This window comes from Micromys minutus, assembly GCF_963924665.1.
Source record: "Micromys minutus genome assembly, chromosome: 18".
In the NCBI taxonomy this organism is placed as follows: domain Eukaryota; kingdom Metazoa; phylum Chordata; class Mammalia; order Rodentia; family Muridae; genus Micromys; species Micromys minutus.
The window spans coordinates 25511457-25528601 of NC_137953.1; the positions used below are offsets into that span (position 1 = coordinate 25511457).

General features: G+C 38.8%; 1 protein-coding gene across 1 annotated transcript in view; it reads right to left on the bottom strand.

Moving 5' to 3' along the window:
• ITPRID1 (ITPR interacting domain containing 1) overlaps positions 1 to 13768 on the bottom strand; it is a gene marked incomplete at both ends in the record, with an annotated part of 91395 nt that extends 77627 nt beyond the window's left edge. Inside the window, 4 exons of the mRNA XM_080932370.1 lie at positions 306 to 357; positions 11602 to 11645; positions 11995 to 12043; positions 13606 to 13768. Coding sequence (XP_080788496.1) covers positions 306 to 357; positions 11602 to 11645; positions 11995 to 12043; positions 13606 to 13768 — 308 coding nt within the window. The remainder of the gene's footprint in view (positions 1 to 305; positions 358 to 11601; positions 11646 to 11994; positions 12044 to 13605) is intronic.
• Between the last annotated feature and the right edge of the window lie 3377 nt (positions 13769 to 17145).

The following is a 17145-nucleotide window of genomic DNA, read 5'->3' on the forward strand; positions in this document are numbered from 1 at the left end:
CCTGTGATTATGCCTTTGGTGAATGGATACACAGCGGTAGGATGTATTTATGCAAATATTATAACTAAGTTTCACAGCAGGTTAGCATTTGTTGATTGAATCCTCTTATTTCTTTATGGTATTTAAGGAAGCTCTAATTCTGCCATGGCCAGTGAAAACTATCTCATCATAGTGGCTGAGAGAGTATTATTTTGCGAGATTCCCCCATATCTATACAATTATTAAGAAGAAATTGCTATCATTGTTTCTGCTTCAGTGATGTAGCTGTTGAATTTCAGAGTGAAGTGACTGACGCTGCTACGTACCTCAAGTAGTCTTTCACGGTCATTTGAACAATTCCTTGTTCATGCAAAGGAGCTGCAATTACAAAAAAGTAAATAGGGGTAAACATGATTGTCATACGTGTCTCCAGGAGAACCTTTGTGGGAGAACATTCCTTCCCAAGAGTGTTACCTGCCACTGTATCTCTGCAATGAACAAGACTCAGACAATGCTAAATTGTGTGAGGGGCAATGGACACTCAGTGTGAAGAGCTGGGAATCAGCAGCAAACAGGAAACACAGCAGAGGTTTCATAGAAAAGATGTTGATGTTTGTATTTTGGAGTGTGTTTTGAATTTTCTGGAAAAAGGTGTAGCTTTGTTAGAGATAACTAAAATGACATTAGCAGCAAGTGAGGTATAAAGCCCTGTTCTGAGGGGTGTCCTCACAGGATAACTCAGGGTGCTCAGTCAAGATCACAGATAGAAGGGCAAGGCTGAGGACAGGCTACTGTGCATGAAATATGCAGCAGGTGCTGAGTTCTACCTTTCTTTTGTATTATCTTGTCCTTTCTTCATCACCCAGCTTAGATCCTATCATTGTTTTTTGACAGAATACATGAAAACTTCTCTGACCAGATAGTCAAGTACAGAAAAGTTAAGGAATTTATTGCTACCTTTATTATTAATTACAGCCATAACTTTATTTTGTATTGTGCGAGGTACAGTGCTAAGCCTGCCATTCATACATTTTTTTTCTTAATTTTCAAAAATATATTTATTTTATTCCATGTAGAGAAGTGCTTGCCTTCATATAGGCATGTGCAATGCTTTCAAGGGGTCCAGAAGAGGACATCATATGTCCTGGAACTAGAGTTAAGAATGGGTTTAATCCACCACATAGGTACTGGAATCTGAACTCGGATTTTTCAGAAACTGCAGAAACCATACTTAATTGTTAAGTCATCTCTCCAGCTCCTATACAATCTTCCAAGACTGATAATAAGTCCTTAAATGGGACTTGTTAGTTTACACTTGAGGGAAAAAGAAAGGAGAGATCACAGTTATATAAACTACTCGTGGCCGGTAAAATGCCACAGCTTATTTTGGTTTGCTGCTGTTGTTGTTTTCTTTCTTTCCAAAACACCACACTTCCAACAGAATGTCCCATCGTGTGTTTAAAAGCCAAGAAGACAGATTTACATTTATGTACCAGGATATGAAAATCCATTGTTTTGAGCAAAACACTGTATGTGATAAAGATGGTGCTGAGGGTCCGGTTGCCTAGTAGGTGCAAGAAGGATGCTGTTGGGGAGTAAAATATCTGTTGGACACCACAGGGGACACTTAGAAGTCACTGCAGTATTCAGACTGTGTCACAACATAACAATATACTGATAACACCTACTGGGGGAGGGAAGCATAAGGAAGACTGTTTGATGTGATGAAAGGCTTTTTAATCTGGAGCTAGGATCACTGTCTAGTGAGTCACTGAATGACTTTCAGATTCCTAGGAACTTGACTGTGGATTTCAAGTTTGGAGAGTCGAGATAAGAAGATTCACAAACTACTTTTATTTTTTCCTATTGCTGTTGTAGGACAGGGTCTCCCTATAGACTCCAAGCTGGACTTGCAGTCAAATTCTTTCTATCTCAGGCTCTCTCAGGCTGGGAGTCTAGGGGCACAGCATCACGCACTAAAGAGGGTTTTAAAAGTTCAGCTATCCTGCTACATGATCTAAAAAGATTAAAGACTAGAAGTATATTAACACTCTGTGGGTAAGTAGATAATTTTGCTTTGTTGTTTCTTTGTTTATGTGTTTGACACATGGTCTCACTATGTAGCTCTGGATGTCCTGGAACTTAGTATGTAAACAGGAATGAACTTAAACACACAGAAACCCATCTCTCCCTCCCTTCCAAGCCCCGGGATTAAAGGTATGCATCACAGCTTACGTAGAGAATTTTAAGAAAGCCAAGCATGTACAATTACACTTTAAAGAGTTATTGAGGGCAAAATACATAGAATGTATAGCAAAGCAATTGGAACCCTCACAGGAATAAAGAAGGTTGAGAGCACAATCCATTTGAAAGGATATGATCCATCTTGGAGCTCTTGGACAATATTCCCAACCAAGTCCCATGGCAGTCATGACCAATCAATCACATCAATGTTTTACTGGGCCTGGATAGGCTGTCTAAATTTTCATGTGACAGATTTTTCACGTGAGGTAAAGGACATTTGTCATAATGTTAACAAGTAGCTATTTAAGGAGACAGTAATTAGGGGTGGAAATCAATAGCTTGACTAAAATTCAATGCCAATTCACAGAGTATTCTAGGGACTATGATGCTGCATTTAGATATCAGTATATGCTAAAGTTCATAAACAGAGTATATTCAGTACTGACCCTCCCTGCATAGGAATTATTAATCCATAGCAGCGCACTTGCTCACTGAAATCAATTCAGCCTTAGTGTCTCAAGATTACAAAATCACAGACAATTGAGTGAAGTTGTCACACGAAAGAAATCTGATTTACTACCTTATTAATCATGTCATAAAATCAAGCGCTGTACAAATTGGTGGCAATTACACAAAGACGATGTCACGATGAATTAAGTAGCAAGTTGCTAAATGGAAGGTAAAATAAATTCTGTTTAAACATTTTATGCAAACTCCCCCTCTTCCTTTCCCTTTTCCTATCAGGAGAATCACTGTTATTACTTTGTAATCTACCGAATGTGCACTTATTGGGTTAGCCCATCAGGAGGATTCTGACGTTTTTATTTGTGTTTGTTTGTTTGTTTGTTTGTTGTTTTTCTGTAGAGTTCTTCTCATGGAAAACTCTGTGGTTCTGGGACCTTTGGCTACATGCTTTGCCATGTGGCTGCTCTTGAGCTGCCACAGCCTTTTCTACTTACCTATCATGGGTTTCCTAGAAAATGTGAATGGATGTGTATGTCCAGGCAGGGGTCTGGCACTGTGGCCACAGTGAATTACTCAAACTGGCAGAGAGGAAATGATTCATTTTATGATATTAATAAGAAGAGTTAACGTAGCCTTGCTACATTTAAAAAAAAAAAAAAAAAAAAAAAAAAAAAAAAAAAAAAAAAAACATAACCCTGAGAAAAATTCAGTCACCCAGAAAATTCTAGTTACTGGACTGTGGATGTTCATGACCCAGAATTCTTCATGAGATTTCAGTGTTTACACAGACCTTAGTAGCCACACACCACAGAACACATCCCTCTGCCAGACACTGTAGTGAGGAGCAAGCTGGTTGCCAGGAAACAAAGGACAGCATCCAGGGAAAAAAAACAAATTCCTGAAAGTTAGCATGTGTTCTATGGAATATGACGGGGGCCAGGCTTGCTCACAAGGCAGGGGACTTGGGGGGGTGCATGTGGTTACCAGGTCCATGAGGAAACCTTACACCTTCAGCACCAGCCAAGGGAAGAACTTTCTTGTTTTCCATCATGCAAACACATCTTGTGAGGCTCAGCATCAGCACCAGTTAGGAGACAGTTGCTCCCGTCATCATGGCGGCACACGTGCAGCCACTGAGTGCTTTCCTAGACTCCCGATCCTTTTCTCAATACTTCTGGAGATGACACAATCATCTGGACCAGCCAGTGCACCTAGACACACAGTCCTCTGTGCTACCAAGCTGAGTCTGAAGAACACTTAGCATAGAGCACCTGGTAAGACTTTTAAAAGTAAGCCTGACTTATTTTAATGTTAAAATTATTAGACTATTAGGCTCACTCACTGATTTCTAGTCCACATTCCCTACCTCCCCCAGTCCTGGGAGACCAATTTCTGTTGTCATAGTACTTCTGTGTATTAGTGTCTTGAATCTATAGAAGCATCAGCTGCCCTTCCAGCATGTGGACGCACTGGTAGAGAGTCTTTTAGAGAGCACTGTGAAACTAATTTGTCCTTGGTGGTGGTGGTTGTTGTTGTTGATGTTGTTGTGGTTTCTGTTCCTTTCTTAGATGTAAGATAACATTCCTGGATGCCAAAATCAGACTTGTCAAGGTCGAGACTCCTCTGGATTGGTACCGAGATGAGTCTGAAGGAGAGGCACAAGCTGGTGGCTCATGGTGTGCCAGTTCTCACAGGGATTGGAACTCCAAGACTTTCCTTAAAACTTGGAAATGGCTGCAGCACTAGTCCAGGTGTCTTTGGGGTAGCAATCTGTTTACGGCAGCCTAACTCCAATTTTCTAGTGTGCCTGCTTCATTAGTGATTATCTGCCCAGTTTCTTGAAACATTTGCTACCTTGAATGAGAACAGCAATCTGAAGCATGAGGAACACAACAGCAGGAGGGAAAGCTTCCCCTATTAACCTAGATGTCCTGAACCTTCTGTAGGCATTGGACTTAAGGCTGTGTGTGCTTTAGGAAGAACATGCCTGCATCTAGGATGCTCTGCCACACCCTGCTAGCTGGGCAGCTTCAATATTACACTTTATCTAGTCTGGCTTTGGTGCTTTCTCTACTATTTTCCCCCTCCAGGACACTTCCTTTGACTTTTAGTACTGGATGAAAGCATTTGGAGAAGGTGAAACAAAGGTCAGCAAATTTTTTGCTAGCCACGGTTCCAATTAAAGTAAGAACAAAAGTTCCTGCTCCATTGATTTCATTCTCTTCCGTGGTTAAAATTCCAATTCTGCTTCCTTCTAGATATAAGCTCTAGCCATCCACCCTACTGTTAGGTGGACTTGTGCCATCTGAAGCAGCAGATACCGCACTTAACCCTGCACAATGTATTACTGAAGAAGATGCAGTCAGATCTGCAGAAGGCACTAATTAGCACCTTTGTTGGCTTAGAAAGCATTTTTTATTTTGGTTTTCCTAAGCATTTCTGACTGATTCATGGAAGACATTTGGTTCTTTGGAATATCGTCCAATAGACTAATCAAATTACAGTTCTGCGATGCTCTAAAATAATAGCATTCTGTAGCTTTCTGCAAAATTTAACTCCTGCCTGACCAGGACACTTTGTAGAGATAATTCACAGTGTGTTTTTTTGGTATGGATAATTATTAACCCGTACGCTTACCCCAAACAGACTCTTACATATTGGCTAACACTTGCATTCAAACTCTTAAAGCTGTTTGAAATCATTTTCTCATTTCCTTGCCCTATGTCCATTTATTTCTTTTCCTCTTACTCTAAACTTGAAAGGAGTGAAAGCCCTTGCCATTGTAATCCTGAATTTGTGATAGCTTCTGCTCAAGAGGTTAACAGCTACTCCCATAGCCAAGAATATCTGTTTCCTCTTTGTAGTAAGATCATAGGCCACTCCAGTAGAGATGCTCATCAAAAATAGTTCAGGACTCTCTTCTAAGCAAAACCATGACATTAAAATCTTATTGGTCTTATACCTCAGTTATAATTACCTATTGGAAAGGAGACCTTAGATGACAGTCCTATGCCAAGCTTATCCTGAGACTGTTTGTGAGTCCTCCTTTCTGGAATTTCAGAAATCTATCATTTGGGTATATCTTATTTAAAACAAAATTTTCTGTCTCCCTCACTTCACAAAACATTTCTTTAAAATGATCTCCTTTCATATGTGTTTCTGCATACATTTAGTTTTCTTTCATCTCTTTGCCTTGTTCAAACTCATTACTTTCATCACATTGAAAATTCTTGCTTTGTCTCTGTTTTCTCATTTTTTTCATTGACTAGGTCTAATCTTCCAAGAAAACTTCCTAGTCTGGTAGTATTATCTGTGTGTTTTATTAAAACCCTTTTATTTGACAAGTTTTTGGCCACTGGATATAGTCTGTACTATATAAAGATGGTCTGTACCCTGGTTATGATTTACATTTTGTCTAATAATTGAAGGCAATATCAGCCAAGGGCATTCCAGTAGGACCCAGGGTGGTTCTAATTCTTTTTTAAAAGAAAAAGTGCATCTCCATGAAGAAACCAGGGAGAATCCTTCAGAGGATATGGAACTTAGGAAGGCCTCAGAGAATGGAAAGAGGCCATCTGAATAAAACTTCAACTTAGGAGACATTAGATGAAGAAAGATTAAGAAGCAGGAGAAGCTGAGACTATAGTGTCTTATCATAAGGCTAGCCTGTGCTATGCTCAAATTGCCATGGTCTAGAAAGAGTGGAATTCTTGAGAGTAAGAGTTTCCACATGATGCCTACCTGTCTGCCACCATGTTTCTACCATTTCATAACCCCCGAAACTCTGTGAAAGCCCCAATTAAATGTTCTTTTTTATAAGAGTTGTCTTGGTCATGATGTCTCTTCACAGCAATAGAACAATTACTAACATACCTCAGTACATAAAATAGGTACATAGCCAAACATATACCCAGTTTATTTTAAAATATTTTTCCATATACATAATATAATTTTGTTATTTTAAAAGTGAAAGACGCTAGGGGGTGATGGCATAAGCCTTTAATCCCAGCACTCAAGAGGAAGAAGCAGCCATATCTCTGTGAGTTTGAGGCCAGCATGATCTTTAGAAATAGTTTTAGGACAGCCTGGGATATACAAAGAACCCTACGCTGAAATTTTTTAAATTAAATAAAATTTTTATGCTATTGAGGTTGATGGGTTCATTTAATTTTATGTATAGAATTAAACCTTTTCAGAATATTTTATAGTGTGGAATTACAGAGTATGCAGTGTATTTTTGGTGCTGAATGCTACTCTGATTTAATAATTGTTGATGCTGAGAATAGTTCTTGCATAAATGACAGAAACAGGTTTAGGGCCATTTCAGAAACTTTCAGAAATTTTGTCATACTTTCAAGCCTAAATTCATTGAATGGTTTTTATGAAACTCAAGTCATCAAATCAAACATCAGCTTTTAAGTTTAGATGTTCTTCGAAACTCATCTAAAGGTATACTCTCTGACACTGATACTCTAAGGAATGATGGTAAGAAAATATTGAACATTTTGCATTTTCTAATTAAATCCTTATGTTTCTAGAAGGGCAGAAAGCCTTCTACATACAGTATTTCACTGCTCTTCACGACACACAATGCTCCCATCCCATTTCAAGGTGTTCAGGCAACATTTACTAGCATTGCTTAGTATGTTGATTTGTTCAGAGAACCAAAGTGAAGTCACATGATATTGTATAATTGACTGTTGCCATAACATTTTGTATTCCATTTCCTATTAGATTTAAAATTAAGTTTTGGTCATTGTATATTTGGAGACCTTTACTATTGCCAATTTTTGGTGACTCCTATAGTGTGTGAAGCCATGTGGACTCATAGCCACAGTTCAAGAAGCAGGGAACAACAGCCTTTACTCTAAATGCTTTCTTTTCATGGTCTTTATGAAGCTTCAACTGAGTTTACTCTGACTGTTTCTTATGATACAGAGCAACAAGCTTGTAATTGATTTTCTAAATTGTTATGATTTATCATAACACTTCGGGAAATAAATAAACGTATTTCACTGTTGACTTGTCTAAGAGTTGGCACATGCCTTCAACTATAGGGTTCAGAAGTGAGAAAAATAAAGATTAAGAGTTCAAGGCCAGCTTAAGCAATATAACAAGTTTCTGTTTTAAAAAAATCTGATCTGGTTGGTTGATATTGTTGTTCTTCCCATAGGGTTGCAAACCCTTTCAGCTCCTTTAGTCCTTTCTCTAGCTCTTTCACTGGGATGCCTGGGTTTAGTCTGATGGCTAGCTGCAAGCATCCTTAACTGTATCTATATGACTTTGGCAGAGCCTCTGAAAAGGCATCCACATCAGGTTCCTACCAGTAAGCACTTCTTGGCATCAGCAATAGTGTTTGGGTTTAGTGGCTTCATATGAGATGGATCCCCAGGTGAGGAAGTCTCTGGATGTTCTTTTCTTCAATTGTCAACCAGTCAAACCCCCCCCCACAGCTCCCAGGGTCTAAAACACAAATCAATGAGTATGCATGAATAGACCCATGGCTCCAGTTGCATATGTAGCATAGGATATCATTGTCTGGCATCTATGGGAGTAGAGAGGCCTTTGGTCTAGTGAAGGCTTGCTTTCCCAGTGTAGGGGAATGAGAAAATGCTGAGGTGGGAGAGGGAGCACCTTCATGGAGGCAAGGAGAAGGGGAGGGGGGATGCTAGTGGGGGAAAGGGGGATAACATTTGAAATGTAAATATTGAGAACATCCAATAAAAAGGGGGAAGAGAATCTAATCTGGCATGTAACTGAATTATACACTGCTTGTTCAGCACCCACAAGACACTGTGTTCAGTTTCAGAGCATTGAAGAAGATAAATCAATGAACTGCCCATCAAGTAATAACCATCATTAACTATATCTGTTCTAGAAACTAGTTTTTGGACACAGGAAATCGTTCTGGTCTCTCCGTTCACAATGATGCTCCAGCATGTTACTTATGTCAATTGTGTTACTCTACATGGTGAAGCATTCCTTCATTGTAATGGCTCCACACTGTCACCGTCAGGTAATGCTGATGTTCAATCTCCCCTTGGGAGTTGGCAAGGCATTTGCAACAAAATGGCTTCCATATGGAACCTGAGCCAAAGAGTGAGTCATTTGTCTTGGAAGATGGCCCTTATGTTCCTTAGTACTGTGTCCTCAAAGAGGCTTTGAGTGTCTGGTTATGGTGTGGGTAGATGCCTATCAAGCTCATATGGTCAAACTGGCAGTCAGAGGTCAATAAGAGAGCATTGTCTGAACTCAGCAGTTTTAGTTTTTAGTTGTTTATAAATCACCATCTACTGTTAGACAATGTCCTGAGATGATATAAAGGAGGTCAGAGAGGTTTTCATTGCAATGCCTTAACATTTGTTACCAAACATGGCTGAAGAGGAGAGAACATTATTCGTAATGTCTGTGTTAGTTGGCAAATAAGTGGGAAGGGCAGTTGCAAGTCTTCTGCAATTATTAAAATTAACATGGAAACAAGGAAGAAGGAAAAATATCCAGTACACTTAAAAGAAGAAGTTTCTGTCTATGTTAAGTCACTGTCGATGGTGTATGTAGGAAGATGATGTGATGTTACCTCTCTGGATTTTCTGAGTTTTATTTAACCTTAACATTTCTCAGCAGTAACAGGTTTTCTTCCCTCAATTCAACTTATTCTCAGTGTGCCTCTGGAATTCCAAAAGCACTGTGCCTCTTTAATGCTCATATAGTCTCATAGATGGATGCAAGTCCAGCTTCCTGCCTACTTGTAACTATCTGTGGTCAAAAGTTATGGCACTTGGCATTCAAATTCCTTGATTATAACAGAAGAATGAGAACCAACCTCACATGGGTTACTGAGTTCAAAATATGACCAATGAGAAAGGCCATGGAGGACAAAAGTTCAGTTAGCTTGTAGAAGCTATTGGTAAAAGCCTTGCTCAAGTCTTAGGAGCTGCCAAGTAGAATCTTTGCTCTCTGTCCCCAGAGACCCTGCTTCTCTCCTGGCTGTGCCTTTGTAGTTCACTAACTTGGCTCTGATGAAGCCAGACCATGAGTTGTATTTTCCAGGAAGTGCAGTGTTTAGTGCAGTATAACCAAAGGAAGGAGAAGTTCCAGCCCCCAATATGACACAGGCAAGTGTCAAAGTCAGGTCTACGTGAGAAAAAACACCTATGTTTTTGTCTCTTCCTTCAGTGTGAATTAATATGAATAAAGGGGCCATCGTATTCAATTCATTGGAATCAAATGTTTATGAAGGCCTTATGTTAAAAAATAAAGCAATTTAAAAGAAATGTAGTTAAACTGCCTCTAAAGGCTCATGTTACCATTCATAGATTAATGCGTTTCTTATCTGCCATCAGACAAGTGTTTTATTATAGCCTACAGCAGTTAAAACAGAAACATATAACTAGTCAGTGTGGAGAGTAAAGGACAGCTGAGTGCGTAGCCTAAAATGGGTCATAAATAATGCTCTGTTTGAGGGTTAAGGTCTTGTCTAGGAAGGAGAATGGGGAGACTGCAAGGGCCAGAGTATGGCAAGGTATATAGTAAAAGACTTGGAAGATATGGCCTTGGGTTCAATGAACCCACTGCAGGTATAGGAACTTGCAAAAGAGTGGATCTGTGTATACTTTACCATGAAATAGGAAAGGTATCCTGAGATTCATCTTTCCCTGTGTAATCATTGACAGCTAATGGTGAGTATGGAAGAGTATCACTTCCTTTAGTCATGTAGCTACTGATTGGTTGTATATAATGCAGGAAATAACTTCACCAGTGCTCACCTGAGTGACCCTAATTAAACTCAGAAGAACACACACATGACATCAAAATAGGAAGGGCTTCCTGGGAAGAAGGGTGGTATGGCAAAGAGAGAGACTGAAGATGACAGGAGGTAATGAGTAATGACTAAAACTCATTATGAACATGATGACACTCTCAAAGAATAAAAATAAACAACAGATTTAAAATGTAGAGCAACTGAGTGTAGGAGGGAATTTCAATGAAATTTTCAGTTTAAACTTTTTTTTTTTTACAAAGTTAAAAGTTTTAAAAAGCAAAATGCCCCAGTTTGAATCGACTGGCAAACAATGGTCAATATGAATTGAAGATGGCGGTAGATGATATAAAATAACTAAGAACAGCAAGGTAAGTTACTATGAGACCAATAATTGTCTCTGTCTAGTTTATGTTATATTTAGATATGTTCTTTAGGCAAATAATCAATTCTACAACATTAATTTAACACATATTATCAAGGTGCCTTGGAGTTGATGATGCTGATTTTTATTTTAACTCACAAGATTTCATCTGATCCATCTGAGAGGTATTTATAAAATAAGTACACATTATAATGGAGGAATCTCAGATCCCATGAAGTCTGGCATTTTCCTTTAATAAAGATGGAATTCATGAGACCTGAACTCATTATTTTAATACTGTTATCATCAAGCCCCAGAGAGGCAGTGTGATATACTTTCTGTCTCAGAAATATTTGTGCTCTTTGTTTTAGGATTTAGCCGTTTGTTCATCTCTAGAATAAACATATCATTAGAGAAAAGATAGAAATATTGAGTTTGATATCAAAAAAAGAAAAAGAGAGAAATTGGGTTAGAAATAAAACTCTAATATAGTATAAATAACTAATCAGTTTTTACATAATTACATCTTCATAAATGTCTACATTGGCCCAGAGAGTTTCCTGCTACAGTCTGAGTGATGGTAGCAAGAATGCTGGTTTCAGCCATTCATTCCCTGCTGGGGACATGGCTGCATGTCCTAGTCTTATAAAATCAAGAGAGAAAATGGACTTGTTTCCAAGAGCCTCTTCTAAGTCTTCCTTAAGGAAGTTCTATTGACACATGTGCCTTTCACATATACATCTACTCAGCTCCACAAAGCTCAGCTTCGATGGCTTGGTTTTTGTCTTACCAGAATGGTTGATGGCTTGCTGGAAGTTTTCATTTACAGAGACACTATAAAAGAAGCAAAGCACTGTGAGCCAAACAATGTACGTAAATAGACCATTACCAAGTTGCTTTTGTAATTAAACTGATGGACAAAAAAAAAAAATCAAGCAGTTGAATCTAAATCACATTCCACTTTTGAACTTTTAAATTGCCATACAGCTTTTGAAATTAAGTAGAAATCCTCAAGTACTCAGTTAATATGAAAACCCATACTTCACCCACCCTGGTAGCCCATGGCTGAGAGCCCATTCCAGGGAGAGCTAACCAACATTATTTTCATCGAGCTTTGCAAGAGAAATGTGTAAAGCGCGCAGACATGCAAAAGTAAAATAAAATAAAATAAAACACAACTTACAAGAATCCAGAGTCCAGCCACTGCTGGATACTTTCCTGTTTGGAATTTTCTACAAAGAAAAAGAACCAGATCTGTTAGTCAAAGCACAACCAGCTACAATGACCCACTCTATCATTTGCCACCCTCAGCAGCTCTGTTTCCTACATAGTTAGTCACATGTTCATGTAAGCATATTCATTTTCCCCCTGGAGGCACAACCTCCTGTTTTCCATAATCAGCCTCTTCCAGGAATGGATGTAAACTTGCCAAAAGTCTATAACTTAAGAAAAAAAAGAACAAAACATAATGGACTAGAAAAATGAATCAATGGAGGAGAGAGGTGGTTGGAGTGGTTGCAAATTGCCCAGCATAAATACAATGAATAGAAAAGTGTATGAGACTTTTGTTTCTCTCTTGTTGGCCCTAAATCACCACGGAACCTCTCCTTATTAAATCCCAACATTTACCTAAGGCAGCTAGCCAGCAATGTTTATTTGCAAGGAGTTCTCTGCCAGGTTAGAAACCAGATTTGCATTCATTCCAGGGACAAATTGCCATAGAATCCCAGGATTTCCAGAGGCAACCTGTATTTAAAAAGCTCCAGCCTTTTAAGGTGGATCTTTAGCACTGGCTCAAAAATTTTTTTTAAATGGAAAAAGAAAGATGAGCAGAACCTGTTCTGAGAGACATTTGCTCTAGTTCTTGTTAGCTACTACCTCATACCCTGGGCTCTGTCTGACTTTATCCATAAAATACTTAAGTCATTCTCACATAGACTGTCAGGTAAAGCAAACCAGCCAGTAAACCTGTGAGATGCTGAGTGGTCTTCATCTGTGGTACCATGGATGCACAGAATGGGAACGTTTTCTTCTTTATTGCTTTTTATGTTAGTCAAATGATCACCAGTGCCTCATGTAAGATGCCCAAGAAACTTTAAATAAAATGGAGTTGTTCTGAAACAAGGTTCACTGGGAGCTGGAGAGATGGCTTGTGGTTCAAGGGCTTGTTGTACTAACATAAGGAACTGCATTTGAATCACCAGCACCCACAAAAGAGCAGGGCATGGTTGCACTAGTAGGACCCAGATTCCTTACTCTAATTGCCAGCCAGTCTGAATTGGACTGCTCCGGGTTCAGTGAGATTACATCTCTATCTCTGTCTCTTGTATACACATGTACACAAAGTAGAGGAAGAAGAAAAAAATGAAAGAGAGAAAGAGGAGGCAGAGGAAGACAGGAGGGGGAGGAGAAGGTTGTTAGGGGAGGAAGAGAAGGAAAAGGCAGAGGAGGACAGGAGAAAGAAGAAAAAAAGGGAGAAGGAGGGAGAGGAAAAGATGAGGAGGAGATAGTGGAGGAAGGAGAAGCTTTTTGAATCAGGCCTGGATGTATCCTCAGCATCCTGGGATTTTGGATGAGGGTACCGGAATGGAAAGGAAGCAGTGCTTGCTGCTTAATTGTTTTATTGTGCTGAAGTCAGATATGTCCATTTTATAGAACTGCCTGGGATCATGCCAGGAACAGTTGTTTTTTTAATATAATGAAGTCTTTAGAATTCACTTGCTCCCAAGCACAAGCCTCATAGCCCTCACTGTTCACAGCAGAACACTTCCTAGATCTCTAGAAGGACCCTTACCTTGCCCAAATGTAGTGACTATTGGGTTTTCTTCCTCAGAGTCAGGAAGCAGATGCCCATCCAGAGGTGCCCAGGCCCCCTTGGTATATCTTAGGATATCTCTTCTGCTCATTTCCAGGCTGGCTCTGGGGGTGTCGGATCCTTGTAATTTCTCCATTATCATGCAGGTGATTTTATAACCTTATAGAAACCACACAGGTAGACAAACCAACCACAATGAGTACAGAACTGAAGTTTGGCCCAATGACAAGGATTCTTAGAAGCAACTGAGCCATGCAGAGTCACTGTCTCACTGAAATAGGCTCTTGTACTCAAGCAGAGTCCCTGTTGTTTGGGGCAGAAGAATTTCCTTACTATGGCCAGACATACAAAGGGAGTAACTTAGCAAACCCACATCCACACTGAGGGATTCGGTGGTGTGTTCTGAGATGTGGATAGAGAACAGAGGTATTGAATTTTTGACACGATCCTTACTTTTGCCATACTAGTCTGAACTTTGAACACATAACGGGTGTTTTAAAAAATGTAGAAATTAAGATAGCAAAGTTCAGGTTAAAAACCACTCTTTTTGCTTAAATTATTGTCATAAAATGTTTCAGTTGGCATTAAGTTCAGTCTTCAAATTTATAAACATGGCTGAAGAGCCAGCTAGGCACCAGCAGCATTCATAGCATCCTAGTATTGATGCGCAATCACAAGCCACATTAAACATAATCTGTCATTTGCAACATGTGTCTGAGAAAAGCAAACCGTTCTGACTGACTGCAAATACTGAGTATTCTTTCTTAAGTTCAGGCACACGCCCCAGATGTAATTGTCAGTAACACTTACCTTACATGCTTTATACATTAAAATGGGACCACTTGTGTAAACTTAGAACTGATGCTTAAGATGACTATTAACTTTACATTCTAAATGCAAAAACCAAAAAGTTTCAAATAGTTAAATGTAAGGCCCAAAATATGGACATTTTATTCAAGAATGTTAACTTTTGAGTATCTTCTACAGCAAATTTTTTAAATGACAATAAGTCAAGGTACAAGTAATAGGAATTGGATTATATTTCATACTCAATGCAGTTATATACTAGAATTCATAGCACTAGAAAAATTACCACCTATATTCTGCACTAAAAATGTAGTTATTTAATTTTTCACATGTTTTTGACTCTTTCCTATTTAAAGAAAAGGTTGTCTTGCATCTTGTGGGTGTGAATAAAAATCAGAGAATCTGCTTTGATGAGGCAAATTTTCACAAGAAACAAAATTCCAAAACTATGCTCAAAGATTATTCTGAGATGTAACACTCATTAAAGAATCAGAAAGCTTTAACAACAGGACAGCAAGGTTCCCCAAGTTCTACGATCCTTTTCTTGGTCTCGGCTGGAGATTTTTCTCAGAGAAGCAGGAGTTAATAAGCAGCTGACCATGTTCTGAGCCATAATATCACATGTCAATCAAGCCACTTCTTTTTGTAAATCACTGGAAAAACTGTTTCATTTTGGATATAAATATCATTTTAATTTTATGTCCCAGGATTCCATTCTACAGCAGCAAATTCTACCTCAGTGCCCAACTTTACTCAAACATTGAAGACTGGTTTTCCGCCAAATTGATTGTACTCTCTACAGAGAATAAAAATGTCTGTCCCAGTAAAAATTTTGCTAGAGGCAAAGTGTTAGGGACCTATTGGTAAAGGAAGTCTCTTGGGTACCTTCAAGTTTGCAAACAAGTCTGCTTCTGGAGATAAGTCTCTGCTGCTTGAATGGCCATCTTTGACATCTATTTACTGAACCCTCAGAGCACCTCCTTAAACAAGGACATAAATTAACTGAATAATCGCCTTGAATTGTCCCATGGTAGCCAAGCACAAGTTGTGCAGCATGAGCTCTGCTGCCTTCTTTAGGGAACCCCTTTTCTTCCGGGACCATTTGAAACCAATTGCTGCCCACTTTCACTTGACCCTAGGAGAAAGCTTACATCTGTATTATGCTTTCACCAAAGCTGAAATATCTAGTCTTTTCTCTCCATCCTATTTTGATTTCATGTTCAATTTTAAAGGTGCAAAGCTATAGGTACCAAATCTTCACTTTGTACAAAGAGCCAATGTGTAGGGGAAAAAAGCACAAACCAAAACATTACCAAATACTCAGAATGTTGAAAACAACCAAAAGAAGAAAACAATTTCTTCCACACAATGATTCTGTTTTGAGTTTTCTTCAGTTTCAGCAACATCAACCCAACTGTCCCCACCTCTTATTCTCATAGCAGAGTCAGAAAATGTAAAATTTCAACACAATGATGATCATTACAGTGTCAAGAGTGTGGTATTGCACATCAAGCTCCAGAACAGCACATGGGCCATGCCAAATGATGATGAGAAAGGAAATTCCAGGTAGTTTGGGCAGTGCTTTGGTTGGCTGCTTTGTTTGTTTGTTTAATTTTTCTTTTGAATTATTTCTTTATTTTTCACATGGGCACAAGCCATAGAGACACTACAGAGTTCAGAGGTCTATTCTCCCCTTCCATGATCTGAGGTCTGAGGATTTAATTCAGGTCATCTGGTTTGGTAGCAGGTTATCTTTACACACTGAACAACCCATTTCAGCGAAGCCCATTCTTGGTTCTTTTGTGATTAAAATAGCAAATCTGACATGTCAGATACCCTGGCTCTCATCTCAGCTCTGTTGCATTCTAAATTTTGAAGGAATTCTCAAACTTACTATATACTCTATTCTATTACTCTTGTAAAACAACTAGCTCATATAAAAGAATTAATGGGATGTCTATTCAAAACAACCACTGATTATATTTTCCAGTTTTGTCTTCTCTTCTCAATTTTTTTCTCATCATTATCTTGTCAAGAATTGCCATGTGAAAGAAATAAATCACCAATTATTTGAGCCTTGGTGCTGTGCTGTCTAATTTTATATCAATTTGATACAAGGTAGAGTCATTTGGGAAGTGGAAACTCAATTGAGAAAAAGTCCCCAACAAGTTAAACTATGGAAAAGCCTATGGGACATTATTGTTTCGTTTTGTTTTGTTTTGTTTTGTTTTTAATTAGTGATTGATGTGGGAGAGCCAAGCCCATTATGGATGGTACATCCCTAGGCTTGTGGTCCTGGATTCTATAAGAATGTAGAATATGAGCAAGCCATGATAAACAAGCCAATAGGCAACACTCCTCCATGGCCTCTACATCAATCCTTGTCTCTGGGTTCTTTCTATATTTAATTTCCTGCTCTGTTTTTCTGTCATGGTGGACCATGATGTGGAAGTTGAAGCAAATAAACCATTTTTCCCCAAGCTGCTTTTGGTTATGTTGTTTTATTACAGCAATAGAAATCCCAACTAAGACAAGTTAGGGGGAAAAAAGATTTATTTTAATTTACATTTCTAGGATCTAGTCCATCACTGAGGGGAAGTTTATATAAGAACTTGATCCATAGTCAAGATCAGGGAGAAACAAATAGGTAGACGCTACTTGCTTACATCCAGGTTTCTCCTGTCTTTTATAGTTCCGGAATTTCTGCCTAGG